The 25,976-nt window shown below is 68.0% G+C and overlaps 1 protein-coding gene across 1 annotated transcript in view; it reads right to left on the bottom strand.

Annotated features, from left to right (window-relative positions):
- The window catches only part of LOC134733262 (collagen alpha-2(I) chain-like), a gene marked incomplete at its 5' end in the record, with an annotated part of 29,868 nt that extends 4,899 nt beyond the window's left edge, over nt 1-24,969 (bottom strand). The window contains 10 exons of the mRNA XM_063622289.1: nt 3,053-3,166; nt 6,731-6,824; nt 7,938-8,019; nt 8,672-8,791; nt 14,022-14,182; nt 18,722-18,791; nt 20,539-20,766; nt 22,468-22,506; nt 24,290-24,480; nt 24,936-24,969. Coding sequence (XP_063478359.1) covers nt 3,053-3,166; nt 6,731-6,824; nt 7,938-8,019; nt 8,672-8,791; nt 14,022-14,182; nt 18,722-18,791; nt 20,539-20,766; nt 22,468-22,506; nt 24,290-24,480; nt 24,936-24,969 — 1,133 coding nt within the window. The remainder of the gene's footprint in view (nt 1-3,052; nt 3,167-6,730; nt 6,825-7,937; nt 8,020-8,671; nt 8,792-14,021; nt 14,183-18,721; nt 18,792-20,538; nt 20,767-22,467; nt 22,507-24,289; nt 24,481-24,935) is intronic.
- Nucleotides 24,970-25,976: the final 1,007 nt, after the last annotated feature.

Genomic DNA, 25,976 nt, shown 5'->3' with positions numbered 1-25,976 from the left:
GAGGAGCGCCTCTGCCCAGCCGCCCCATCTGGGAAGTGGGGAGCACCCCTGCCCGGCCGCCCCATCTGGGAATAAGTGAGGAGCGCCTCTGCCCAGCCGCCCTGTCTGGGAAGAAGTGAGGGGCGCTTCTGCCCGGCCGCCCATCGTTGGGGAAGTGAGGAGCGCCTCTGCCCGGCAGCCCCGTCTGGGAAGAAGTGAGGGGCGCCTCTGCCCGGCCACCCATCATCTGGGAAGTGAGGAGCGCCTTTGCCCGGCTGCCCCATCTGGGATGTGGGGAGGGCCTCTGCCCGGCTGCCCCGTCTGGGAAGAAGTGAGGAGCGTCTCTGCCCGGCCGCCCGATCGGGGATGTGAGGAGCAACTCTGCCGGCCGCCCAGTCTGGGATGTGAGGAGCGCCTCTGCCCAGCTGCCACGTCTGAGAAGTGAGGAGCACCTCTGCCCGGCCGTCCCGTCTGGGAAGAAGTGAGGAGCATCTCTGCCCGGCCGCCCTGTCTGGGAAGAAGTGAGGAGCGCCTCTGACTGACCGTCCTGTCTGGGAAGAAGTGAGGGGCGCCTCTACCCAGACGCCCATCGTTTGGCAAGTGAGGAGCGCCTCTGCCCGGCCACCCGTCTGGGAAGTGGGGAGCGCCTCTGCCCAGCCGCCCCGTATGGGAAGTGAGGAGCGCCTCTGCCCGGCCGCCCCATCTGGGAAGAAGTGAGGAGCGCCTTTGCCCGGCCACCCTGTCTGGGAAGTGAGGAGCGCCTCTGCCCGGCTGCCCCATATGGGAAGAAGTGAGGAGCGCCTCTGCCAGGCAACCCCGCCTGGGAAGTGAGGAGCGCCTCTGCCCGGCCACCCCATCTGGGAAGTGAGGAGTGCCTCTGCCTGGCCGCCACCCCATCTGGGAAGTGAGGAGCGCCTCTGCCCGGCCGCCCATCATCTGGGAAGTGAGGAGCGGCTCTGCACGGCTGCCCCATCTGGGATGTGGGGAGGGCCTCTGCCCGGCTGACCCGTCTGGGAAGAAGTGAGGAGCGACTCTGCCCAGCCACCCCGTCTGGGAAGAAGTGAGGAGCGCCTCTGCCAGTCCACCCCATCTGGGAAATGAGGAGCGCCACTGCCAGGCCGCCTCATCTGGGAAGTGAGGAGCGCCTCTGCCCGGCCACCTCGTCTGGGAAGAAGAGAAGAGCATCTCTGCCCGGCCGCCCCGTCTGGGATGTGAGGAGCACCTCTGTCCGGCTGCCCTGTCTGGGATGTGAGGAGCACCTCTGCCCGGCCGCCCAGTCTGGGATGTGAGGAGTGCCTCTGCCCGGCCGCCCCATCTGGGAAGTGAGGAGAGCCTCTGCCCGGCCGCCCCGTCTGGGAAGAAGTGAAGAGCGCCTCTGCCGGGTCACACAGTCTGGGAAGTGAGGAGCGCCTCTGCCCGGCCACCCCATCTGGGAAGTGAGGAGTGCCTCTACCTGGCCGCCCCGTCTGGGAAGTGGGGAGCGCCTCTGCCCGGCCGCCCCATCTGGGAATAAGTGAGGAGCGCCTCTGCCCAGCCGCCCTGTCTGGGAAGAAGTGAGGGGCGCCTCTACCCGGCCGCCCATCGTTTGGGAAGTGAGGAGAGCCTCTGCCCGGCCGCCCCGTCTGGGAAGTGTGGATCGCCTCTGCGCGGCCGCCCTGTCTGGGAATAAGTGAGGAGCGCCTCTGCCTGGCCGCCCCGTCTGGGAAGTGAGGAGCGCCTCTGCCGGGCTGCCCCATCTGGGAAGAAGTGAGGAGCGCCTCTGCCCGGCCGCCCCGTCTGGGAAGAAGAGAGGAGCGTCTCTGCCCGGCCGCCCCATCTGGGATGTGAGGAGCACCTCGGCCCGGCCGCCCAGTCTGGGATGTGAGGAGTGCCTCGGCCCAGCAGCCCCGTCTGAGAAGTGAAGAGCACCTGTGCCCGGCCCTCCCGTCTGGGAAGAAGGGAGGACCGCCTCTGCCCGGCCGCCCCATCTGGGAAGAAGTGAGGAGCGTCTCTGCCCGGCCGCCCCATCTGGGATGTGAGGAGCACCTCTGCCCGGCCGCCCAGTCTGGGATGTGAGGAGCGCCTCTGCCCTGCTGCCACATCTGGGAAGAAGTGAAGAGCGCCTCTGCCCGGCCGCCCCGTCTTGGAAATGAGGAGCACCTCTGCCTGGCCGCCTCATCTGGGAAGTAAGGAGCGCCTCTGCCCGGCCACACCCCGTCTGGGAAGAAGTGAGGAGCATCTCTGCCCGGCTGCCCCATCTGGGAGGTGAGGAGCACCTCAGCCCGGCCGCCACGTCTGGGATGTGAGGAGCACCTCTGCCAGGCCGCCACGTCTGGGATGGGAGGAGCGCCTCTTCCCGGCAGCCCCATCTGGGAAGTGAGGAGTGCCTCTGCCCAGCCGCCCCCTCTGAGAAGAAGTGAGGAGTGCCTCTGCCTGGCCGCCACCCCATCTGGGAAGTGAGGAGCGCCTCTGCCCGGCCGCCCTGTCTGGGAGGTGAGGAGCGCCTCTGCCCGGCCGCCCTGTCTGGGAGGTGAGGAGAACCTCTGCCCGGCCGCCCCGTCTGGGAAGAAGTGAAGAGCGCCTCTGCCGGGCCACCCCGTCTGGGAATTGAGGAGCGCCTCTGCCCGGCCGCCCCATCTGGGAAGTGAGGAGTGCCTCTGCCTGGCCGCCACCCCATCTGGGAAGTGAGGAGAGCCTCTGCCCGGCCACCCATCATCTGGGAAGTGAGGAGCGCCTCTGCCTGGCAGCCCCATCTGAGAAGTGGGGAGGGCCTCTGCCCGGCTGCCCCGTTTGGGAAGAAGTGAGGAGCGCCTCTGCCCGGCCGCCCCGTCTGGGAAGAAGTGAGGAGTGCCTCTGCCCGGCCGCCCAGTCTGGGTAATGAGGAGCACCTCCGCCTGGCCGCCTCATCTGGGAAGTGAGGAGCGCCTCTGCCCGGCCACCCCTTCTGGGAAGAAGTGAGGAGCATCTCTGCCCGGCTGCCCATCTGGGAGGCGAGGAACGCCTCTGCCTGGCCGCCCCGTCTGGGAAGAAGTGAGGGGCGTCTCTGCCCGGCTGCCCCGTGTGGGATGTGAGGAGCACCTCTGCCGGGTGGCACCATCTGCGATGTGAGGAGCACTTCTGCCCGGCCGCCCCGTCTGGGATATGAGGAGTGCCTCTGCCCGGCTGCCCAGTCTGGGAAGTGAGGAGTGCCTCTGCACGGCCGCCCTGTCTGGGAAGTGAGGAGCGCCTCTGCCCGGCCGCCCCATCTGGGAAGAAGTGAGGAGCGCCTCTGACTGGCCGCCCTGTCTGGGTAGAAGTGAGGGGCGCCTCTACCCGGCCGCCCATCGTTTTGGAAGTGAGGAGCGCCTCTGCCCGGCCGCCCCGTCTGGGAAGTGGGGAGCGCCTCTGCCCGGCCGCCCCATCTGGGAATAAGTGAGGAGCGCCTCTGCCCAGCCGCCCTGTCTGGGAAGAAGTGAGGGGTGCTTCTGCCCGGCCGCCCATCGTGTGGGAAGTGAGGAGCGCCTCTGCCCGGCAGCCCCATCTGGGAAGAAGTGAGGGGCGCCTCTGCCCGGCCACCCATCAACTGGGAAGTGAGGAGCGCCTTTGCCTGGCTGCCCCATCTGGGATGTGGGGAGGGCCTCTGCCTGGCTGCCCAGTCTGGGAAGAAGTGAGGAGCGTCTCTGCCCGGCCGCCCGATCGGGGATGTGAGGAGCAACTCTGCCGGCCGCCCAGTCTGGGATGTGAGGAGCGCCTCTGCCCAGCTGCCACGTCTGAGAAGTGAGGAGCACCTCTGCCCGGCCGTCCCGTCTGGGAAGAAGTGAGGAGCATCTCTGCCCGGCCGCCCCGTCTGTGAAGAAGTGAGGAGCACCTCTGACTGGCCGTCCTGTCTGGGAAGAAGTGAGGGGCGCCTCTACCCAGACGCCCATCGTTTGGGAAGTGAGGAGCGCCTCTGCCCGGCCGCCCGTCTGGGAAGTGGGGAGCGCCTCTGCCCGGCCGCCCTGTCTGGGAAGTGAGGAGCGCCTCTGCCCGGCCGCCCCATCTGGGAAGAAGTGAGGAGCGCCTTTGCCCGGCCACCCTGTCTGGGAAGTGAGGAGCGCCTCTGCCCGGCTGCCCCATATGGGAAGAAGTGAGGAGCGCCTCTGCCGGGCAACCCCGCCTGGGAAGTGAGGAGCGCCTCTGCCCGGCCACCCCATCTGGGAAGTGAGGAGTGCCTCTGCCTGGCCGCCACCCCATCTGGGAAGTGAGGAGCGCCTCTGCCCGGCCGCCCATCATCTGGGAAGTGAGGAGCGGCTCTGCACGGCTGCCCCATCTGGGATGTGGGGAGGGCCTCTGCCCAGCTGACCCGTCTGGGAAGAAGTGAGGAGCGACACTGCCCAGCCGCCCCGTCTGGGAAGAAGTGAGGAGCGCCTCTGCCAGTCCGCCCCATCTGGGAAATGAGGAGCGCCACTGCCAGGCCGCCTCATCTGGGAAGTGAGGAGCGCCTCTGCCCGGCCACCTCGTCTGGGAAGAAGAGAAGAGCATCTCTGCCTGGCCGCCCCGTCTGGGATGTGAGGAGCACCTCTGTCCGGCTGCCCTGTCTGGGATGTGAGGAGCACCTCTGCCCGGCCGCCCAGTCTGGGATGTGAGGAGTGCCTCTGCCCGGCCGCCCCATCTGGGAAGTGAGGAGAGCCTCTGCCCGGCCGCCCCGTCTGGGAAGAAGTGAAGAGCGCCTCTGCCGGGCCACACAGTCTGGGAAGTGAGGAGCGCCTCTGCCCGGCCACCCCATCTGGGAAGTGAGGAGTGCCTCTACCTGGCCGCCACCCCATCTGGGAAGTGAGGAGCGCCTCTGCCCCACCGCCCATCATCTGGGAATTGAGGAGCGCCTTCGCCCGGCTGCCCCATCTGGGATGTGGGGAGGGCCTCTGCCCGGCTGCCCCGTCTAGGAAGAAGTGAGGAGCGTCTCTGCCGGGCCGCCCCATCTGGGATGTGAGGCGTACCTCTGCCCGGCCGCCCAGTCTGGGATGTGAGGAGCGCCTCTGCGCAGCTGCCCCGTCTGGGAAGAAGTGAAGAGCGCCTCTGCCCGGCCGCCCCGTCTTGGAAATGAGGAGCACCTCTGCCTGGCCGCCTCATCTGGGAAGTAAGGAGCGCCTCTGCCCGGCTGCCCCATCTGGGAGGTGAGGAGCACCTCAGCCCGGCCGCCACGTCTGGGATGTGAGGAGCACCTCTGCCCGGCCGCCACGTGTGGGATGTGAGGAGCGCCTCTGCCCGGCCGTCCTGTCTGGGAAGTGAGGAGTGCCTCTGACCGGCCGCCCTGTATGGGAAGTGAGGAGCACCTCTGCCCGGCCGCCCCATCTGGGAAGAAGTGAGGAGCGCCTCTGCCCAGCCGCCCCTTCTGGGAGGGGAGGAGTGCCTCTGCATGGCCGCCACCCCATCTGGGAAGTGGGGAGCGCCTCTGCCCGGCCACCCCGTCTGGGAAGAAGGGAGGAGCATCTCTGCCCGGCTGCCCCGTCTGGGATGTGAGGAGCACATCTGCCCAGCTGCCCCGTCTGGGAAGAAGTGAGGAGCGCCTCTGCCAGGCCACCCCGTCTGGGAAGTGAGGAGCGCCTCTGCCCGGCCACCCCGTCTGGGATGTGAGGAGCACATGTGCCCGGCCGCCCTGTCTGGGATGTGAGGAGTGCCTCTGCCCGGCCGTCCCGTCTGGGATGTGAGGAGTGCCTCTTCCCGGCAGCCCCATCTGGGAAGTGAGGAGTGCCTCTGCCCAGCCGCCCCCTCTGAGAAGAAGTGAGGAGCGCACTTGCCCGGCCGCCTCATCTGGGAAGTGAGGAGTGCCTCTGCCTGGCCGCCACCCCATCTGGGAAGTGAGGAGCGCCTCTGCCCGGCCGCCCCATCTGGGAAGAGGTGAGGAGCGTCTCTGCCCCGCCGCCCCATCTGGGATGTGAGGAGCACCTCTGCCCGGCCGCCCAGTCTGGGATGTGAGGAGCGCCTCTGCCCAGCTGCCCCGTCTGAGAAGTGAGGAGCACCTCTGCCCGGCCGTCCCGTCTGGGAAGAATTGAGGAGCGTCTCTGCCCAGCCGCCCCGTCTGGGAAGAGGTGAGGAGCGCCTCTGCCCGGCCGCCCTGTCTGGGAAGAAGTGAGGAGTGCCTCTGACTGGCCGCCCTGTCTGGGAAGAAGTGAGGGGCGCCTCTACCCGGCCGCCCATCGTTTGGGAAGTGAGGAGCGCCTCTGCCCGGCCGCCCTGTCTGGGAATTGTGGAGCGCCTCTGCGTGGCCGCCCTGTCTGGGAAGAAGTGAGGAGCGCCTCTGCCAGGCCGCCCCATCTGGGAAGAAGTGAGGAGCGCCTCTGCCCGGCCGCCCCGTCTGGGAAGAAGAGAGGAGCGTCTCTGCCCGGCCGCCCCATCTGGGATGTGAGGAGCACCTCGGCCCGGCCGCCCAGTCTGGGATGTGAGGAGTGCCTCGGCCCAGCAGCCCCGTCTGAGAAGTGAAGAGCACCTGTGCCCGGCCGTCCCGTCTGGGAAGAAGTGAGGACCGCCTCTGCCCGGCCGCCCCATCTGGGAAGAAGTGAGGAGCGTCTCTGCCCGGCCGCCCCATCTGGGATGTGAGGAGCACCTCTGCCCGGCCGCCATGTCTGGGATGTGAGGAGCGCCTCTGCCCTGCCGCCACATCTGGGAAGAAGTGAAGAGCGCCTCTGCCCGGCCGCCCCGTCTTGGAAATGAGGAGCACCTCTGCCTGGCCGCCTCATCTGGGAAGTAAGGAGCGCCTCTGCCCGGCCACACCCCGTCTGGGAAGAAGTGAGGAGCATCTCTGCCCGGCCGCCACGTCTGGGATGTGAGGAGCACCTCTGCCCGGCCGCCACGTCTGGGATGTGAGGAGCGCCTCTTCCCGGCAGCCCCATCTGGGAAGTGAGGAGTGCCTCTGCCCAGCCGCCCCCTCTGAGAAGAAGTGAGGAGCACACTTGCCTGGCCGCCTCATCTGGGAAGTGAGGAGTGCCTCTGCCTGGCCGCCACCCCATCTGGGAAGTGAGGAGCGCCTCTGCCCGGCCGCCCTGTCTGGGAGGTGAGGAGAACCTCTGCCCGGCCGGCCCGTCTGGGAAGAAGTGAAGAGCGCCTCTGCCGGGCCACCCCATCTGGGAATTGAGGAGCGCCTCTGCCCGGCCGCCCCATCTGGGAAGTGAGGAGTGCCTCTGCCTGGCTGCCACCCCATCTGGGAAGTGAGGAGTGCCTCTGCCTGGCCGCCACCCCATCTGGGAAGTGAGGAGGGCCTCTGCCCGGCCGCCCATCATCTGGGAAGTGAGGAGCGCCTCTGCCTGGCAGCCCCATCTGAGAAGTGGGGAGGGCCTCTGCCCGGCTGCCCCGTTAGGGAAGAAGTGAGGAGCGCCTCTGCCCGGCCGCCCCGTCTGGGAAGAAGTGAGGAGTGCCTCTGCCCGGCCGCCCAGTCTGGGTAATGAGGAGCACCTACGCCTGGCCGCCTCATCTGGGAAGTGAGGAGCGCCTCTGCCCGGCCACCCCTTCTGGGAAGAAGTGAGGAGCATCTCTGCCCGGCTGCCCATCTGGGAGGCGAGGAGCACGTCTGCCTGGCCGCCCCGTCTGGGAAGAAGTGAGGAGCGTCTCTGCCCAGCCGCCTCGTGTGGGATGTGAGGAGCACCTCTGCCGGGTGGCACCATCTGCGATGTGAGGAACACTTCTGCCCGGCCGCCCCGTCTGGGATGTGAGGAGTGCCTCTGCCCGGCTGCCCAGGTTGGGAAGTGAGGAGTGCCTCTGCCCGGCCGCCCCGTCTGGGAAGAAGTGAGGAGCGCCTCTGCCTGGCCGCCAACCCATCTGGGAAGTGAGGAGCACCTCTGCCCGGCCGCCACGTCTGGGAGGTGAGGAGCAACTGTGCCCGGCTGCCCTGTCTGGGAGGTGAGGAGCACCTCTGTGCGGCCGCCCCGTCTGGGAAGAAGTGAAGAGCGCCTCTGCCGGGCCACCCCATCTGGGAAGTGAGGAGTGCCTCTGCCTGGCTGCCACCGCATCTGGGAAGTGAGGAACGCCTCTGCCCGGCCGCCCATCATCTGGGAAGTGAGGAGCGCCTCTGCCGGGCTGCCCCATCTGGGATGTGGGGAGGGCCTCTGCCTGGCTGCCCCGTATGGGAAGAAGTGAGTAGCGCCTCTGCCTGGCCACCCCATATGCGAAGTGAGGAGTGCCTCTGCCTGGCCGTCACCCCATCAGGGAAGTGAGGAATGCCTCTTCCCAGCCGCCCATCATCTGGGAAGTGAGGAGCGCCTCTGCCCGGCTGCCCCATCTGGGATGTGGGGAGGGCCTCTGCCTGGCTGCCCCGTCTGGGAAGAAGTGAGGAGAGCCTCTGCCCGGCCGCCCCATCTGGGATGTGAGGAGCGCCTCTGCCCTGCCGCTCCATCTGGGAAGTGAGGAGCGCCTCTGCCCGGCCACCCCGTCTGGGAAGAAGTGAGTAGTGCCTCTGGCCGGCCGCCCTGTCTTGGAGGTGAGGAGCGCCTCTGCCCGGCCGCCCCATCTGTGAAGAAGTGAGGAGCGCCTCTGCCCGGCCGCCCCATCTGGGAAGTGAGGAGTGCGTCTGCCTGGCCGCCACCCCATCTGGGAAGTGAGGAGCACTTCTGCCCGGCCGCCCCATCTGGGAGGTGAGGAGCACCTCTGCCCGGCTGCCCTGTCTGGGAAGAAATGAAGAGCGCCTCTGCCGTGCCACCCTGTCTGGGAAGTGAGGAGCGCCTCTGCCCAGCCGCCCCGTCTGGGAAATGAGGAGCGCCTCTGCCCGGCCACCCCATCTGGGAAGTGAGGAGTGCCTCTGCCTGGCTGCAACCCCATCTGGGAAGTGAGGAGCGCCTCTGCTCGGCCGCCCATCATCTGGGAAGTGAGGAGCGCCTCTGCCCGGCTGCCCCATCTGGGATGTGGGGAGGGCCTCTGCCCAGCTGCACCGTCTGGGAAGAAGTGAGGAGCGCCTCTGCCCGGCCGCCCCCTCTGGGAAGAAGAGAGGAGCGTCTCTGCCCGGCCGCCCCAGGTGGGATGTGAGGAGCACCTCTGACCGGCCACACAGTCTGGGATGTGAGGAGTGCCTCTGCCCAGCAGCCCCGTCTGAGAAGTGAGGAGCACCTCTGCCCGGCCACCCCGTCTGGGAAGAAGTGAGGAGTGCTTCTGCCCAGCCGCCCCATCTGGGAAGTGAGGAGTGCCTCTCCCTGGCCGCCACCACATCTGGGAAGTGAGGAGGGCCTCTGCCCGGCCGCCCCGTCTGGGAGGTGAGGAGCACCTCTGCCCGGCCGCCCGGTCTGGGAAGAAGTGAAGAGCACCTCTGGCGGGCCACCCCGTCTGGGAAGTGAGGAGCGCCTCTGCCCGGCCACCCCATCTGGGAAGTGAGGAGTGCCTCTGCCTGGCCGCCACCCCATCTGGGAAGTGAGGAGCATCTCTGCCCAGCCGCCCTGTCTGGGAAGAAGTGAGGGGCGCCTCTGCCTGGCCGCCCATCGTTTGGGAAGTGAGGAGCGCCTCTGCCCGGCCGCCCCGTCTGCGATGTGGGGAGCGCCTCTGCGTGGCCGCCCCGTCTGGGAATAAGTGAGGAGTGCCTCTGCCCGGCCGCCCCGTCTGGGATGAAGTGAGGGGCATCTCTGCCCAGCCGCCCTGTCTGGGAAGAAGTGAGGAGCGCCTCTGCCCGGACGCCCCGTCTGGGAAATGAGGAGTGCCTCTGCCTGGCCGCCTCGTCTGTGAAGTGAGGAGCGCCTCTGCCCGGCCACCCCGTCTGGGAAGAAGTGAGGAGCATCTCTGCCCGGCTGCCCCGCCTGGGAGGTGAGGAGCACCTCTGCCCGGCTGCCCCATCTGGGAAGAAGTGAGGAGCGTCTCTGCCCGGCCGCCCTGTCTGGGATGTGAGGAGCACCTCTGCCCGGCCGCCCCGTCTGGGAAGAATTGAGTAGCGTCTCTGCCCGGCAGCCCCGTATAGGAAGAAGTGAAGAGCGCCTCTGCCGGGCCACCTCGTCTGGGAAGTGAGGAGCGCCTCTGCCCGGCCGCCCCGTCTGGGAAGTGAGGAGTGCGTCTGCCTGGTTGCCACCCCATCTGGGAAGTGAGAAGCGCCTCTGCCCGGCTGCCCACCAGCTGGAAACTGAGGAGCGCCTCTGCCCGGCTGCCCCATCTGGGATGTGGGGAGGGCCTCTGCCCGGCTGCCCCATCTGGGAAGATGTGAGGAGCGCCTGCCCGGCCGCCACGTCTGGGAAGAAGTGAGGAGCGCCTCTGCCCGGCCGCCCCATCTGGGAAATGAGCGCCTCTGCCTGGCCGCCTCATCTGGGAAGTGAGGAGCGCCTCTGCCTGGCCACCCCGTCTGGGAAGAAGTGAGGAGCATCTCTGTCCGGCCGCCCAGTCTGGGATGTGAGGAGCACCTCTACCCGGCTGCCCCGTCTCGGATGTGAGGAGCACCTCTGCCCGGCCACCCCATCTGGGATGTGAGGAGTGCCTCTGCCCGGCCGCCCAGTCTGGGATGTGAGGAGCGCCTCTGCCCGGCCGCCCCGTCTGTGAAATGAGGAGTGCCTCTGCCCTGCCGCCCCGTCTGGGAAGTGAGGAGGGCCTCTGCCCGGCCGCTCCATCTGGGAAGAAGTGAGGAGCGCCTCTGCCCGGCCGCCCTGTCTCAGAAGTGAGGAGCGCCTCTGCCCGGCCGCCCCATCTGGGAAGAAGTGAGGAGCGCCTCTGCCGGGCAACCCCGTCTGTGAAGTGAGGAGCGCCTCTGCCCAGCCACCCCATCTGGGAAGTGAGGAGTGCCTCTGCCTGGCCGCCACCACATCTGTGAAGAGAGGAGCGCCTCTGCCCGGCCGCCCATTATCTGGGAATTGAGGAGCGGCTCTGCACAGCTGCCCCATCTGGGATGTGGGGGAGGGCCTCTGCCCGGCTGCCCCGTCTGGGAAAAGTGAGGAGCATCTCTGCCCAGCCGCGCCGTCTGGGAAGAAGTGAGGGGCGCCTCAGCCCGGTGGCCCATCGTTTGGGAAGTGAGGAGCGCATCTGCCCGGCCGCCCCGTCTGGGAAGAAGTGAGGGGCGCCACTGCTGGCCGCCCAACATCTGGGAAGTGAGGAGCGCCTTTGCCCGGCTGCCCCATCTGGGATGTGGGGAGGGCCTCTGCCCGGCTGCCCCGTCTGGGAAGAAGTGAGGAGCTCCTCTGCCCGGCCGCCCCATCTGGGAAGAAGTGAGGAGCGTCTCTGCCCCGCCGCCCCATCTGGGATGTGAGGAGCACCTCTGCCCGGCTGCCCAGTCTGGGATGTGAGGAGCGCCTCTGCCCAGCTGCCCCGTCTGAGAAGTGAGGAGCACCTCTGCCCGGCCGTCCCGTCTGGGAAGAAGTGAGGAGCGTCTCTACACAGCCGCCCCGTCTGGGAAGAAGTGAGGAGCGTCTCTGCCCGCCCGCCCCGTCTGGGAAGAAGTGAGGAGCGTCTCTGCCCGGCCGCCCTGTCTGGGAAGAAGTGAGGAGTGCCTCTGACTGGCTGCCCTGTCTGGGAAGAAGTGAGGGGCGCCTCTACCCGGCCGCCCATCGTTTGGGAGGTGAGGAGCGCCTCTGCCCGGCCGCCCCGTCTGCGAAGTGGGGAGCGCCTCTGCGCGGCCGCCCTGTCTGGGAATAAGTGAGGAGCGCCTCTGCCTGGCCACCCCGTCTGGGAAGTGAGGAGCGCCTCTGCCCGGCCGCCCCATCTGGGAAGAAGTGAGGAGCGCCTCTGCCCGGCCGCCCCGTCTGGGAAGAAGAGAGGAGCGTCTCTGCCCGGCCGCCCCATCTGGGATGTGAGGAGCACCTCGGCCCGGCTGCCCAGTCTGGGATGTGAGGAGCACCTCTGCCCAGCAGCCCCGTCTGAGAAGTGAGGAGCACCTGTGCCCGGCCATCCCGTCTGGGAAGAAGTGAGGACCGCCTCTGTCCGGCCGCCCCATCTGGGAAGAAGTGAGGAGCGTCTCTGCCCAGCCGCCCCATCTGGGATGTGAGGAGCACCTCTGCCCGGCCGCCCAGTCTGGGATGTGAGGAGTGCCTCTGCCCGGCCGCCCCATCTGGGAAGAAGTGAAGAGCGCCTCTGCCCGGCCACCCCGTCTTGGAAATGAGGAGCACCTCTGCCTGGCCGCCTCATCTGGGAAGTAAGGAGCGCCTCTGCCCGACCACACCCCGTCTGGGAAGAAGTGAGGATCATCTCTGCCCGGCTGCCCCATCTGGGAGGTGAGGAGCACCTCAGCCCGGCCGCCACGTCTGGGATGTGAGGAGCACCTCTGCCCGGCCGCCACGTCTGGGATGTGAGGAGCGCCTCTGCCCGGCCGTCCTGTCTGGGAAGTGAGGAGTGCCTCTGACCGGCCACCCTGTCTGGGAAGTGAGGAGCACCTCTGCCCGGCCGCCCCATCTGGGAAGAAGTGAGGAGCGCCTCTGCCCGGCCGCCCCTTCTGGGAGGTGAGGAGTGCCTCTGCATGGCCGCCACCCCATCTGGGAAGTGGGGAGCGCCTCTGCCCGGCCACCCCATCTGGGAAGAAGGGAGGAGCATCTCTGCCCGGCTGCCCCGTCTGGGAGGTGAGGAGCACCTCTGCCCGGCTGCCCCGTCTGGGAAGAAGTGAGGAGCGTCTCTGCCCGGCCGCCCCGTCTGGGATGTGAGGAGAACCTCTGCACGGCCGCACCGTCTTGGAAGAAGTGAGGAACGTCTCTGCCCGGCCACCCCGTCTGGGAAGAAGTGAAGAGCGCCTCTGCAGGGCCACCCCGTCTGGGAAGTGAGGAGCGGCTCTGCCCGGCCGCCCCATCTGGGAAGTGAGGAGTGCCTCTGCCTGGCCACCACCCCATCTGGGAAGTGAGGAGCGCCTCTGCCTGGCCGCCCCGTCTGGGAGGTGAGGAGCACCTCTGCCTGGCCGCCCCGTCTGGGAAGAAGTGAGGGGCACCTCTGCCCGGCCGCCCCATCTGGGAAGTGAGGAGTGCCTCTGCCTGGCCGCCACACCATCTGGGAAGTGAGGAGCGCCTCTGTCCGGTCGCCCCGTCTGGGAGGTGAGGAGCGCCTCTGCCCGGCCGCCCTGTCTGGGAGGTGAGGAGCACCTCTGCCCGGCCGCCCCGTCTGTGAAGAAGCGAAGAGCGCCTCTGCCGGGCCACCCCGTCTGGCAAGTGAGGAGCGCCTCTGCCCGGCCACCCCGTCTGGGATGTGAGGAGCACATGTGCCCGGCCACCCTGTCTGGGATGTGAGGAGTGCCTCTGCCCGGCCGTCCCGTCTGGGATGTGAGGAGTGCCTCTTCCCGGCAGCCCCATCTGGGAAGTGAGGAGTGCCTCTGCCCAGCCGCCCCCTCTGAGAAGAAGTGAGGAGAGCACTTGCCCGGCCGCCTCATCTGGGAAGTGAGGAGTGCCTCTGACTGGCCGCCACCCCATCTGGGAAGTGAGGAGTGCCTCTGCACGGCCGCCCTGTCTGGGAAGTGAGGAGCGCCTCTGCCCGGCCGCCCCATCTGGGAAGAAGTGAGGAGTGCCTCTGCCTGGCCGCCAACCCATCTGGGAAGTGAGGAGCACCTCTGCCCGGCCGCCACGTCTGGGAGGTGAGGAGAAACTCTGCCCGGCTGCCCTGTCTGGGAGGTGAGGAGCACCTCTGCGCGGCCGCCCCGTCTGGGAAGAAGTGAAGAGCGCCTCTGCCGGGCCACCCCGTCTGGGAAGTGAGGAGCGCCTCTGCCCGGCCGCCCCATCTGGGAAGTGAGGAGTGCCTCTGCCTGGCCGCCACCGCATCTGGGAAGTGAGGAGCGCCTCTGCCCGGCCGCCCATCATCTGGGAAGTGAGGAGCGCCTCTGCCGGGCTGCCCCATCTGGGATGTGGGGAGGGCCTCTGCCTGGCTGCCCCGAATGGGAAGAAGTGAGTAGCACCTCTGCCCGGCCACCCCATCTGCGAAGTGAGGAGCGCCTCTGCCCGGCCGCCCCATCTGTGAAGAAGTGAGGAACGCCTCTGCCCGGCTGCCCCATCTGGGAAGTGAGGAGTGCGTCTGCCTGGCCGCCACCCCATCTGGGAAGTAAGGAGCACCTCTGCCCGGCCGCCCCATCTTGGAGGTGAGGAGCACCTCTGCCCGGCTGCCCCGTCTGGGAAGAAGTGAAGAGCGCCTCTGCCGTGCCACCCCGTCTGGGAAGTGAGGAGCGCCTCTGCCCAGCCGCCCCGTCTGGGAAATGAGGAGCGCCTCTGCCCGGCCACCATATCTGGGAAATGAGGAGTGCCTCTGCCAGGCCGCCACCCCATCTGGGAAGTGAGGAGCGCCTCTGCCCGGCCGCCCATCATCTGGGAAGTGAGGAGCGCCTCTGCCCGGCTGCCCCATCTGTGATGTGGGGAGGGCCTCTGCCCGGCTGCACCGTATGGGAAGAAGTGAGGAGCGCCTCTGCCCGGCCGCCCCCTCTGGGAAGAAGAGAGGAGCGTCTCTGCCCGGCTGCCCCATGTGGGATGTGAGGAGCACCTCTGACCGGCCACACAGTCTGGGATGTGAGGAGCGCCTCTGCCCAGCAGCCCCGTCTGAGAAGTGAGGAGCACCTCTGCCCGGCCGTCCCGTCTGGGAAGAAGTGAGGAGCGTCTCTGCCCGGCCACCCCGTCTGGGAAGAAGTGAGGAGCGCCTCTGCCCAGCCGCCCCATCTGGGAAGTGAGGAGTGCCTCTCCCTGGCCGCCACCACATCTGGGAAGTGAGGAGCGCCTCTGCCCGGCCACCCCATCTGGGAAGTGAGGAGTGCATCTGCCTGGCCGCCACCCCATCTGGGAAGTGAGGAGCATCTCTGCCCAGCCGCCCTGTCTGGGAAGAAGTGAGGGGCGCCTCTGTCCGGCCGCCCATCGTTTGGGAAGTGAGGAGCGCCTCTGCCCGACCGCCCCGTCTGCGATGTGGGGAGCGCCTCTGCGTGGCCGCCCCGTCTGGGAATAAGTGAGGAGCGCCTCTGCCCGGCCGCCCCGTCTGGGAAGAAGTGAGTAGCATCTCTGCCCGGCAGCCCTGCCTGGGAGGTGAGGAGCACCTCTGCCCGGCTGCCCCGTCTGGGAAGAAGTGAGGAGCGTCTCTGCCCGGCCGCCCCATCTGGGAAGTGAGAAGCGCCTCTGCCCGGCTGCCCATCAGCTGGGAACTGAGGAGCGCCTCTGCCTGGCTGCCCCATCTGGGATGTGGGGAGGGCCTCTGCCCGGCTGCCCCGTCTAGGAAGAAGTGAGGAGCGTCTCTGCCGGGCCGCCCCATCTGGGATGTGAGGAGTACCTCTGCCCGGCCGCCCAGTCTGGGATGTGAGGAGCGCCTCTGCCCAGCTGCCCCATCTGGGAAGAAGTGAAGAGCACCTCTGCCCGGCCGCCCCGTCTTGGAAATGAGGAGCACCTCTGCCTGGCCGCCTCATCTGGGAAGTAAGGAGCGCCTCTGCCCGGCCACACCCCGTCTGGGAAGAAGTGAGGAGCATCTCTGCCCGGCTGCCCTGCCTGGTAGGTGAGGAGCACCTCCGCCCGGCTGCCCGGTCTAGGAAGAAGTGAGGAGCGTCTCTGCAGGGCCGCCCCATCTGGGAGGTGAGGAGCACCTCAGCCCGGCCGCCACGTCTGGGATATTAGGAGCACCTCTGCCCGGCCGCCACGTCTGGGATGTGAGGAGCGCCTCTGCCCGGCCGCGCCTTCTGGGAGGTGAGGAGTGCCTCTGCCTAGCCGCCACGCCATCTGGGAAGAAGGGAGGAGCACCTCTGCCCGGCCACCCCGTCTGGGAAGAAGGGAGGAGCATCTCTGCCCAGCTGCCCCGTCTGGGAAGAAGTGAGGAGCGTCTCTGCCCGGCCACCCCGTCTGGGAAGAAGGGAGGAGCATCTCTGCCCAGCTGCCCCGTCTGGGAAGAAGTGAGGAGCGTCTCTGCCCGGCCGCCCCGTCTGGGATGTGAGGAGAACCTCTGCCCGGCCGCACCATCTTGGAAGAAGTGAGGAACGTCTCTGCCCGGCCGCCCTGTCTGGGAATAAGTGAAGAGCGCCTCTGCAGGGCCACCCCATCTGGGAAGTGAGGAGCGGCTCTGCCCGGCCGCCCCGTCTGGGAAGTGAGGAGTGCCTCTGCCTGGCCACCACCCCATCTGGGAAGTGAGGAGTGCCTCTGCCTGGCCGCCCCGTCTGGGAGGTGAGGAGCACCTCTGCCCGGCCGCCCCGTCTGGGAAGAAGTGAGGGGCGCCTCTGCCCGGCCGCCCCATCTGGGAAGTGAGGAGTGCCTCTGCCTGGCCGCCACCCCATCTGGGAAGTGAGGAGCGCCTCTGCCCGGTCGCCCTGTCTGGGAGGTGAGGAGCACCTCTGCCCGGCCGCCCCGTCTGTGAAGAAGCGAAGAGCGCCTCTGCCGGGCCACCCCGTCTGGGAAGTGAGGAGCGCCTCTGCCCGGCCACCCCGTCTGGGATGTGAGGAGCACATGTGCCCGGCCGCCCTGTCTGGGATGTGAGGAGTGCCTCTGCCCGGCCGTCCCGTCTGGGATGTGAGGAGTGCCTCTTCCCGGCAGCCCCATCTGGGTAGTGAGGAGTGCCTCTGCCCAGCCGCCCCCTCTGAGAAGAAGTGAGGAGAGCACTTGCCCGGCCGCCTCATCTGGGAAGTGAGGAGTGCCTCTGCCTGGCCGCCACCCCATCTGGGAAGTGAGGAGCACCTCTGCCCGGCCGCCCTGTCTGGGAGGTGAGGAGCGCCTCTGCCCGGCCGCCCTGTCTGGGAGGTGAGGAGAGCCTCTGCCCGGCCGCCCCGTCTGGGAAGAAGTGAAGAGCGCCTCTGCCGGGCCACCCCTTCTGGGAATTGAGGAGCGCCTCTGCCCGGCCGCCCCATCTGGGAAGTGAGGAGTGCCTCTGCCTGGCCGCCACCCCATTTGGGAAGTGAGGAGGGCCTCTGCCCGGCCGCCCATCATCTGGGAAGTGAGGAGCGCCTCTGCCTGGCAGCCCCATCTGAGAAGTGGGGAGGGCCTCTGCCTGGCTGCCCCGTCTAGGAAGAAGTGAGGAGCGTCTCTGCCGGGCTGCCCCATCTGGGATGTGAGGAGTACCTCTGCACGGCCGTCCTGTCTGGGAAGTGAGGAGTGCCTCTGCCTGGCCGCCACCCCATCTGGGAAGTGAGGAGCATCTCTGCCCAGCCGCCCTGTCTGGGAAGAAGTGAGGGGCGCCTCTGCCCGACCGCCCCGTCTGCGATGTGGGGAGCGCCTCTGCATGGCCGCCCCGTCTGGGAATAAGTGAGGAGCGCGTCTGCCCGGCCGCCCCGTCTGGGATGAAGTGAGGGGCATCTCTGCCCAACCGCCCTGTCTGGGAAGAAGTGAGGAGTGCCTCTGCGCGGCCACCCCGTCTGGGAAATGAGGAGTGCCTCTGCCTGGCCGCCTCGTCTGTGAAGTGAGGAGCGCCTCTGCCCGGCCGCCCCGTCTGTGAAGAAGTGAGGAGCATCTCTGCTCGGCTGCCCTGCCTGGGAGGTGAGGAGCACCTCTGCCTGGCTGCCCCATCTGGGAAGAAGTGAGGAGCGCCTCTGCCCGGCTGCCCCTTCTGGGAGGTGAGGAGTGCCTCTGCCTGGCCGCCACCCCATCTGGGAAGTGGGGAGCACCTCTGCCCGGCCACCCCATCTGGGAAGAAGGGAGGAGCATCTCTGCCCGGCTGCCCCGTCTGGGATGTGAGGAGCACCTCTGCCCGGCTGCCCGTCTGGGAAGAAGTGAGGAGCGTCTCTGCCCGGCCGCACCGTCTTGGAAGAAGTGAGGAACGTCTCTGCCCGGCCGCCCCGTCTTGGAAGAAGTGAACAGCGCCTCTGCAGGGCCACCCCGTCTGGGAAGTGAGGAGCGGCTCTGCCCGGCCGCCCCATCTGGGAAGTGAGGAGTGCCTCTGCCTGGCCACCACCCCATCTGGGAAGTGAGGAGTGCCTCTGCCTGGCCGCCAACCCATCTGGGAAGTGAGGAGCACCTCTGCCTGGCCGCCACGTCTGGGAGGTGAGGAGAAACTCTGCCCGGCTGCCCTGTCTGGGAGGTGAGGAGCACCTCTGCGCGGCCGCCCCGTCTGGGAAGAAGTGAAGAGCGCCTCTGCCGGGCCACCCCGTCTGGGAAGTGAGGAGCGCCTCTGCCCGGCCGCCCCATCTGGGACGTGATGAGTGCCTCTGCCTGGCCGCCACCGCATCTGGGAAGTGAGGAGCGCCTCTGCCCGGCCGCCCATCATCTGGGAAGTGAGGAGCGCCTCTGCCGGGCTGCCCCATCTGGGATGTGGGGAGGGCCTCTGCCTGGCTGCCCCGAATGGGAAGAAGTGAGTAGCACCTCTGCCCGGCCACCCCATCTGCGAAGTGAGGAGCGCCTCTGCCCGGCCGCCCCATCTATGAAGAAGTGAGGAGCGCCTCTGCCCGGCCGCCCCATCTGCGAAGTGAGGAGTGCGTCTGCCTGGCCGCCACCCCATCTGGGAAGTAAGGAGCACCTCTGCCCGGCCGCCCCATCTTGGATGTGAGGAGCACCTCTGCCCGGCTGCCCCGTCTGGGAAGAAGTGAAGAGCGCCTCTGCCGTGCCACCCCGTCTGGGAAGTGAGGAGCGCCTCTGCCTGGCCGCCACCCCATCTGGGAAGTGAGGAGCGCCTCTGCCTGGCCGCCCATCATCTGGGAAGTGAGGAGCGCCTCTGCCCGGCTGCCCCATCTGTGATGTGGGGAGGGCCTCTGCCCGGCTGCACTGTCTGGGAAGAAGTGAGGAGCGCCTCTGCCCGGCCGCCCCCTCTGGGAAGAAGAGAGGAGTGTCTCTGCCCGGCCGCCCCATGTGGGATGTGAGGAGCACCTCTGACCGGCCACACAGTCTGGGATGTGAGGAGCGCCTCTGCCCAGCAGCCCCGTCTGAGAAGTGAGGAGCACCTCTGCCCGGTCGTCCCGTCTGGGAAGAAGTGAGGAGCGTCTCTGCCCGGCCACCCCGTCTGGGAAGAAGTGAGGAGCGCCTCTGCCCAGCCGCCCCATCTGGGAAGTGAGGAGTGCCTCTCCCTGGCCACCACCACATCTCGAAAGTGAGGAGGGCCTCTGCCCGGCTGCCCCATCTGGGAGGTGAGGAGCACCTCTGCCCGGCCGCCCTGTCTGGGAGGTGAGGAGCACCTCTGCCCGGCCGCCCCGTCTGGGAAGAAGTGAAGAGCACCTCTGCCTGGCCACCCCATCTGGGAAGTGAGGAGTGCCTCTGCCTGGCCGCCACCCCATCTGGGAAGTGAGGAGCATCTCTGCCCAGCCGCCCTGTCTGGGAAGAAGTGAGGGGCGCCTCTGCCCGACCGCCCCGTCTGCTATGTGGGGAGCGCCTCTGCATGGCCGCCCCGTCTGGGAATAAGTGAGGAGCGTGTCTGCCCGGCCGCCCCGTCTGGGATGAAGGGAGGGGCATCTCTGCCCAGCCGCCCTGTCTGGGAAGAAGTGAGGAGCGCCTCTGCGCGGCCACCCCGTCTGGGAAATGAGGAGTGCCTCTGCCTGGCCGCCTCGTCTGTGAAGTGAGGAGCGCCTCTGCCCGGCCGCTCCGTCTGTGAAGAAGTGAGGAGCATCTCTGCCCGGCTGTCCTGCCTGGGAGGTGAGGAGCACCTCTGCCCGGCTGCCCCATCTGGGAAGAAGTGAGGAGCGTCTCTGCCCGGCCGCCCCATCTGGGATGTGAGGAGCACCTCTGCCTGGCCGCCCCGTCTGGGAAGAATTGAGTAGCATCTCTGCCCGGCAGACCCGTATAGGAAGAAGTGAAGAGCGCCTCTGCCGGGCCACCCCGTCTGGGAAGTGAGGAGCGCCTCTGCCCGGCCGCCCCGTCTGGGAAGTGAGGAGTGCATCTGCCTGGTCGCCACCCCATCTGGGAAGTGAGAAGCGCCTCTGCCCGGCTGCCCATCAGCTGGGAACTGAGGAGCGCCTCTGCCCGGCTGCCCCATCTGGGATGTGGGGAGGGCATCTGCCCGGCTGCCCCGTCTAGGAAGAAGTGAGGAGCGTCTCTGCCGGGCCGCCCCATCTGGGATGTGAGGAGTACCTCTGCCGGGCCGCCCCATCTGGGATGTGAGGAGCACCTCTGCCCGGCCGCCCAGTCTGGGATGTGAGGAGCGCCTCTGCCCAGCTGCCCCGTCTGGGAAGAAGTGAAGAGCGCCTCTGCCCGGCCGCCCCATCTTGGAAATGAGGAGCACCTCTGCCTGGCCGCCTCATCTGGGAAGTAAGGAGCGCCTCTGCCCGGCCACACCCCGTATGGGAAGAAGTGAGGAGCATCTCTGCCCGGCTGCCCCATCTGGGAGGTGAGGAGCACCTCAGCCCGGCCGCCACGTCTGGGATGTGAGGAGCACCTCTGCGCGGCCGCCACGTGTGGGATGTGAGGAGCGCCTCTGCCCGGCCGTCCTGTCTGGGAAGTGAGGAGTGCCTCTGACCGGCCGCCCTGTCTGGGAAGTGAGGAGCACCTCTGCCCGGCCGCCCCATCTGGGAAGAAGTGAGGAGCGCCTCTGCCCGGCCGCCCCTTCTGGGAGGTGAGGAGTTCCTCTGCCTGGCCGCCACCCCATCTGGGAAGGGGGGAGCGCCTCTGCCCGGCCACCCCGTCTGGGAAGAAGGGAGGAGCATCTCTGCCCAGCTGCCCCGTCTGGGATGTGAGGAGCACCTCTGCCCGGCTGCCCCGTCTGGGAAGAAGTGAGGAGGGTCTCTGCCCGGCCGCCCCATCTGGTATGTGAGGAGAACCTCTGCCCGGCCGCACCGTCTTGGAAGAAGTCAGGAACGTCTCTGCCCGGCCGCCCCGTCTGGGAAGAAGTGAAGAGCGCCTCTGCCCGGCCACCCCTTCTGGGAAGTGAGGAGCGGCTCTGTCCGGCCGCCCCATCTGGGAAGTGAGGAGTGCCTCTGCCTGGCCACCACCCCATCTGGGAAGTGAGGAGCGCCTCTGCCTGGCCGCCCCGTCTGGGAGGTGAGGAGCACCTCTGCCCGGCCGCCCCGTCTGGGAAGAAGTGAGGGGCGCCTCTGCCCGGCCGCCCCATCTGGGAAGTGAGGAGTGCCTCTGCCTGGCCGCCACCCCATCTGGGAAGTGAGGAGCGCCTCTGCCCGGCTGCCCCGTCTGGGAGGTGAGGAGCGCCTCTGCCTGGCCGCCCTGTCTGGGAGGTGAGGAGCACCTCTGCCTGGCCGCCCCGTCTGTGAAGAAGCGAAGAGCGCCTCTGCCGTGCCACCCCGTCTGGGAAGTGAGGAGTGCCTCTGCCCGGCCACCCCGTCTGGGATGTGAGGAGCACATGTGCCCAGCCGCCCTGTCTGGGATGTGAGGAGTGCCTCTGCCTGGCCGCCACCCCATCTGGGAAGTGAGGAGTGCCTCTGCCTGGCCGCCACCCCATCTGGCAAGTGAGGAGAGCCTCTGCCCGGCCGCCCATCATCTGGGAAGTGAGGAGAGCCTCTGCCTGGCAGACCCATCTGAGAAGTGGGGTGGGCCTCTGCCCGGCTGCCCCGTTTGGGAAGAAGTGAGGAGCGCCTCTGCCCGGCCGCCCCGTCTGGGAAGAAGTGAGGAGTGCCTCTGCCCGGCCGCCCCGTCTGGGAAGTGAGGAGCGCCTCTGCCCGGTCACCCCTTCTGGGAAGAAGTGAGGAGCATCTCTGCCCGGCCGCCCCGTGTGGGATGTGAGGAGCACCTCTGCGCGGCCGCCCCGTCTGGGATGTGAGGAGTGCCTCTGCCCGGCCGCCCAGTCTGGGATGTGAGGAGCGCCTCTTCCCGGCCGCCCTATCTGGGAAGTGAGGAGAGCCTCTGCCAGGCCGCCCCATCTGGGAAGAAGTGAGGATCGCCTTTGCCCGGCCGCCCCATCTGGGAAGTGAGGAGGGCCTCTGCCTGGCTGCCCTGTCTGGGAAGTGAGGAGCACCTCTGCCTGGCCGCCCCATCTGGGAAGAAGTGAGGAGCGTCTCTGCCCGGCCTCACCATCTGGGATTTGAGGAGCACCTCTGCCTGGCCGCCCAGTCTGGGATGTGAGGAGTGCCTCTGCCCAGCTGCCCCGTCTGAGAAGTGAGGAGCACCTCTGCCCGGTTGTCCCGTCTGGGAAGAATTGATGAGCGTCTCTGACCGGCCACCCCGTCTGGGAAGAAGTGAGGAGCGTCTCTGCCCGGCCACCCCGTCTGGGAAGCAGTGAGGAGGGTCTCTTCCCGGCTGCCCTGTCTGGGAAGAAGTGAGGAGCGCCTCTGCCTGACCGCCCTGTCTGGGAAGAAGTAAGGGGCGCCTCTGCCCGGCCGCCCATCGTTTGGGAAGTGAGGAGCCCCTCTGCCCGGCCGCCCCATGTGGGAAGTGGGGAGCGTCCCTGCGTGGCCGCCCTGTCTGGTAATAAGTGAGGGGCGCCTCTGCCCGGCCGCCGTGTCTGGGATGAATTAAGGGGCATCTCTGCCCAGCTGCCCTGTCTGGGAAGAAGTGAGGAGCGCCTCTGCCCAGCTGCCCCATCTGGGAAATGAGGAGCGCCTCTGCCCAGCCACCCCCTCTGGGAAGAAGTGAGGAGCATCTCTGCCTGGCTGACCCATCTGGGAGGTGAGGAGCACCTCTCCCCGGCCGCCCCGTCTGGGAAGAATTGAGGAGCGTCTCTGCCTGGCCGCCCCGTCTGGGAAGAAGTGAGGAGTGTCTCTGCCTGGCCGCCCCATCTTGGAAGAAGTGAGGAGCGCCTTTGCCCAGCCGCCCTGTCTGGGAAGAAGTGAGTAACGCCTCTGCCTGGCCGCCCTTTCTGGGAAGAAGTGAGGGGTACCTCTGCCCGGCCACCCATCATTTGGGAAGTGAGGAGCGCCTCTGCCCGGCCGCCCTGTCTGGGAATAAGTGAGGAGCGCCTCTGCGCGGCCGCCCCGTCTGGGAAGAAGTGAGGAGCACCTCTGCCCGGCCGCCCCGTCTGGGAAGAATTGAGGAGCGTCTCTGCCCGGCCGCCCCGTCTGGGAAGAAGTGAGGAGTGTCTCTGCCTGGCCGCCCCATCTGGGAAGAAGTGAGGAGCATCGCTGCCCAGCCGCCCTGTCTGGGAAGAAGTGACTAACGCCTTTGCCTGGCCGCCCTGTCTGGGAAGAAGTGAGGGGCGCCTCTGCCCGGCCGCCCATCGTTTGGGAAGTGAGGAGCGCCTCTGCCCGGCCGCCCCATCTGGGAACTGGGGAGCGCCTCTGCGCGGCCGCCCCGTCTGGGAATAAGTGAGGAGCGCCTCTGCCTGGCCGCCCTGTCTGGGATGAAGTGAGGAGCATCTCTGCCCGGCCGCCCTGTCTGGGAAGAAGTGAGGAGCGCCTCAGCCCGGCCGCCCCATCTGGGAAATGAGGAGCGCCTCTGTCTGGCCGCCTCGTCTGGGAAGTGACTAGCGCCTCTGTCCGCCCACCCCGTCTGGGAAGAAGTGAGGAGCATCTCTTCCCAGTTGCCCCATCTGGGTGGTGAGGAGCACCTCTGCCTGGCCGCCCCGTCTGGGAAGAAGTGAGGAGCGCCTCTGCCCGGCCACCCCATCTGGGAAGAAGTGAGGAGCGCCTCTGCCCGTCCGCACCATCTGGGAAGAAGTGAGGAGCGCCTCTGCCCGGCCGCCCTGTCTGGGAAGTGAGGAGCGCCTCTGCCCGGCCGCCTCATCTGGGAAGTGGGGAGTGCCTCTGCCTGGACTCCACCCCATCTGGGAAGTGAGGAGCGCCTCGGCCCGGCCGCCCCGTCTCGGAGGTGAGGAGCACCTCTGCCTGGCCGCCTCATCTGGGAAGTGAGGAGCGCCTCTGCCCGGCCGCCCCGTCTGGGAAGAAGTGAAGAGCGCCTCTGCCGGGCCACCCCGTCTGGGAAGCGAGGAGCGCCTCTGCCTGGCCACCCCATCTGGGAAGTGAGGAGTGCCTCTGCCTGGCCGCCACCCCATCTGGGAAGTGAGGAGCGCCTCTGCCTGGCCGCCCATCATCTGGGAAGTGAGGAGTGTCTCTGCCCAGCTGCCCCATCTGGTATGTGGGGAGGGCCTCTGCCTTGCTGCACCGTCTGGGAAGAAGTGAGTGGTGCCTCTGCCCGGCCGCCCCGTCTGGGAAGAAGTGAGGGGTGCCTCTGCCCGGCCACCCCGTCTGGGAAGTGAGTAGGACCTCTGCCCGGCCGCCCCGTATGGGAGGTGAGGAGCAACTCTGCCCAGCCGCCCCGTCTGGGAAGTGAGGAGTGCCTCTGCCTGGCCGCCCTATCTGGGAAGAAGGGAGGAGTGTCTCTGCCCGGCCACCCCATCTGGGAAATGAGGAGCACCTCTGCCTGGCCGCCCTGTCTGGGAAATGAGGAGCGCCTCTGCCCGGCCGCCCCATCTGGGAAGAAGTGAGGAGCGTCTCTGCCCGGCCGCCCAGTCTGGGAAGAAGTGAGGAGCGCCTCTGACTCACCGCCATGTCTGGGAAGAAGTGAGGGGCGCCTCTACCCGGCCGCCCATTGTTTGGGAAGTGAGGAGCGCCTCTGCCCGGCCGCCCCTTCTGGGAAGTGGGGAGCGCCTCTGCGCAGCCGCCCCGTCTGGGAATAAGTGAGGAGCGCCTCTGCCCGGCCGCCCCGTCTGGGAAGTGAGGAGTGCCTCTGCCCGGCCGCCCCATCTGGGAAGAAGTGAGGAGCACCTCTGCCCGGCCGCCCTGTCTGGGAAGTGAGGAGCGCCTCTGCCCGGCCGCCCCATCTGGGAAGAAGTGAGGCGTGCCTCTGCCGGGCAACCCCGTCTGGGAAGTGAGGAGCGCCTCTGCCCGGCCACCCCATCTGTGAAGTGAGGAGTGCCTCTGCCTGGCCGCCACCCCATCTGGGAAGTGAGGAGCGCCTCTGCCCGGCCACCCATCATCTGGGAAGTGAGGAGCGGATCTGCACGGCTGCCCCATCTGGGATGTGGGGAGGGCCTCTGTCCAGCTGCCCCGTCTGGGAAGAAGTGAGTAAAGCCTCTGCCCGGCCGCCCCGCCTGGGAAATGAGGAGCTCCTCTGCCTGGCCGCCTCATCTGGGAAGTTGGGAGCGCCTCTGCCCGGCAACCCTGTCTGGGAAGAAGTGAGGAGCATCTCTGCCCGACCGCCCCATCTGGGATGTGAGGAGCACCTCTGCGCGGCCGCCCCGTCTGGGATGTGAGGAGCGCCTCTGCCCGGCCGCCTCATCTGGGAAGTGAGGAGAGCCTCTGCCAGGCCGCCCCATCTGGGAAGAAGTGAGGAGTGCCTTTGCCCGGCCGCCCCATCTGGGAAGTGAGGAGTGCCTCTGCCTGGCTGCCCGGTCTGGGAAGTGAAGAGGGCCTCTGCCCGGCTGCCCTGTCTGAGAAGTGAGGAGCACCTCTGCCCTGCCGCCCTGTCTGGGAAGAAGTGAGGAGCGTCTCTGCCCGGCCTCACCATCTGGGATGTGAGGAGCACCTCTGCCTGGCCACCCAGTCTTGGATGTGAGGAGCGCCTCTGCCCAGCTGCTCCGTCTGAGAAGTGAGGAGCACCTCTGCCTGGCCGTCCCATCTGGGAAGAAGTGAGGAGCGTCTCTGACTGGCCACCCCGTCTGGGAAGAAGTGAGGAGCATCTCTGCCCGGCCGCCCCGTCTGGGAAGCAGTGAGGAGTGTCTCTGCCCGGCTGCCCTGTCTGGGAAGAAGTGAGGAGTGCCTCTGCCTGACCGCCCTGTCTGGGAAGAAGTAAGGGGCGCCTCTGCCTGGCCGCCCATCCTTTGGGAAGTGAGGAGTGCCTCTGCCCGGCCGCCCCGTGTGGGAAGTGGGGAGCGTCCCTGCGTGGCCGCCCCGTCTGGTAATAAGTGAGGAGCCTCTCTGCCCGGCCGCCCCATCTGGGAAGAAGTGAGGGGCACCTTTGCCCGGCCGCCGTGTCTGGGATGAATTGAGGGGCATCTCTGCCCAGCCGCCCCATCTGGGAAGAAGTGAGGAGCGCCTCTGCCTGGCCGCCTCGTCTGGGAAGTGAGGAGCGCCTCTGCCCGGCCGCCCCGTCTGGGAAGAAGTGAGGAGCATCTCTACCTGGCTGCCCCATCTGGGAGGTGAGGAGCACCTCTGCCCGGCCGCCCCGTCTGGGAAGAATTGAGGAGCGTCTCTGCCCGGCCGCCCCGTCTGGGAAGAAGTGAGGAGTGTCTCTGCCTGGCCGCCCCATCTGGGAAGAAGTGAGGAGCATCGCTGCCCAGCCGCCCTGTCTGGGAAGAAGTGACTAACGCCTTTGCCTGGCCGCCCTGTCTGGGAAGAAGTGAGGGGCGCCTCTGCCCGGCCGCCCATCGTTTGGGAAGTGAGGAGCGCCTCTGCCCGGCCGCCCCATCTGGGAACTGGGGAGCGCCTCTGCGCGGCCGCCCCGTCTGGGAAT

Source organism: Symphalangus syndactylus, chromosome 17 (genome assembly GCF_028878055.3).
Source record: "Symphalangus syndactylus isolate Jambi chromosome 17, NHGRI_mSymSyn1-v2.1_pri, whole genome shotgun sequence".
NCBI classification, from domain to species: domain Eukaryota; kingdom Metazoa; phylum Chordata; class Mammalia; order Primates; family Hylobatidae; genus Symphalangus; species Symphalangus syndactylus.
This window is presented reverse-complemented; position numbering and strand designations above follow the sequence as displayed.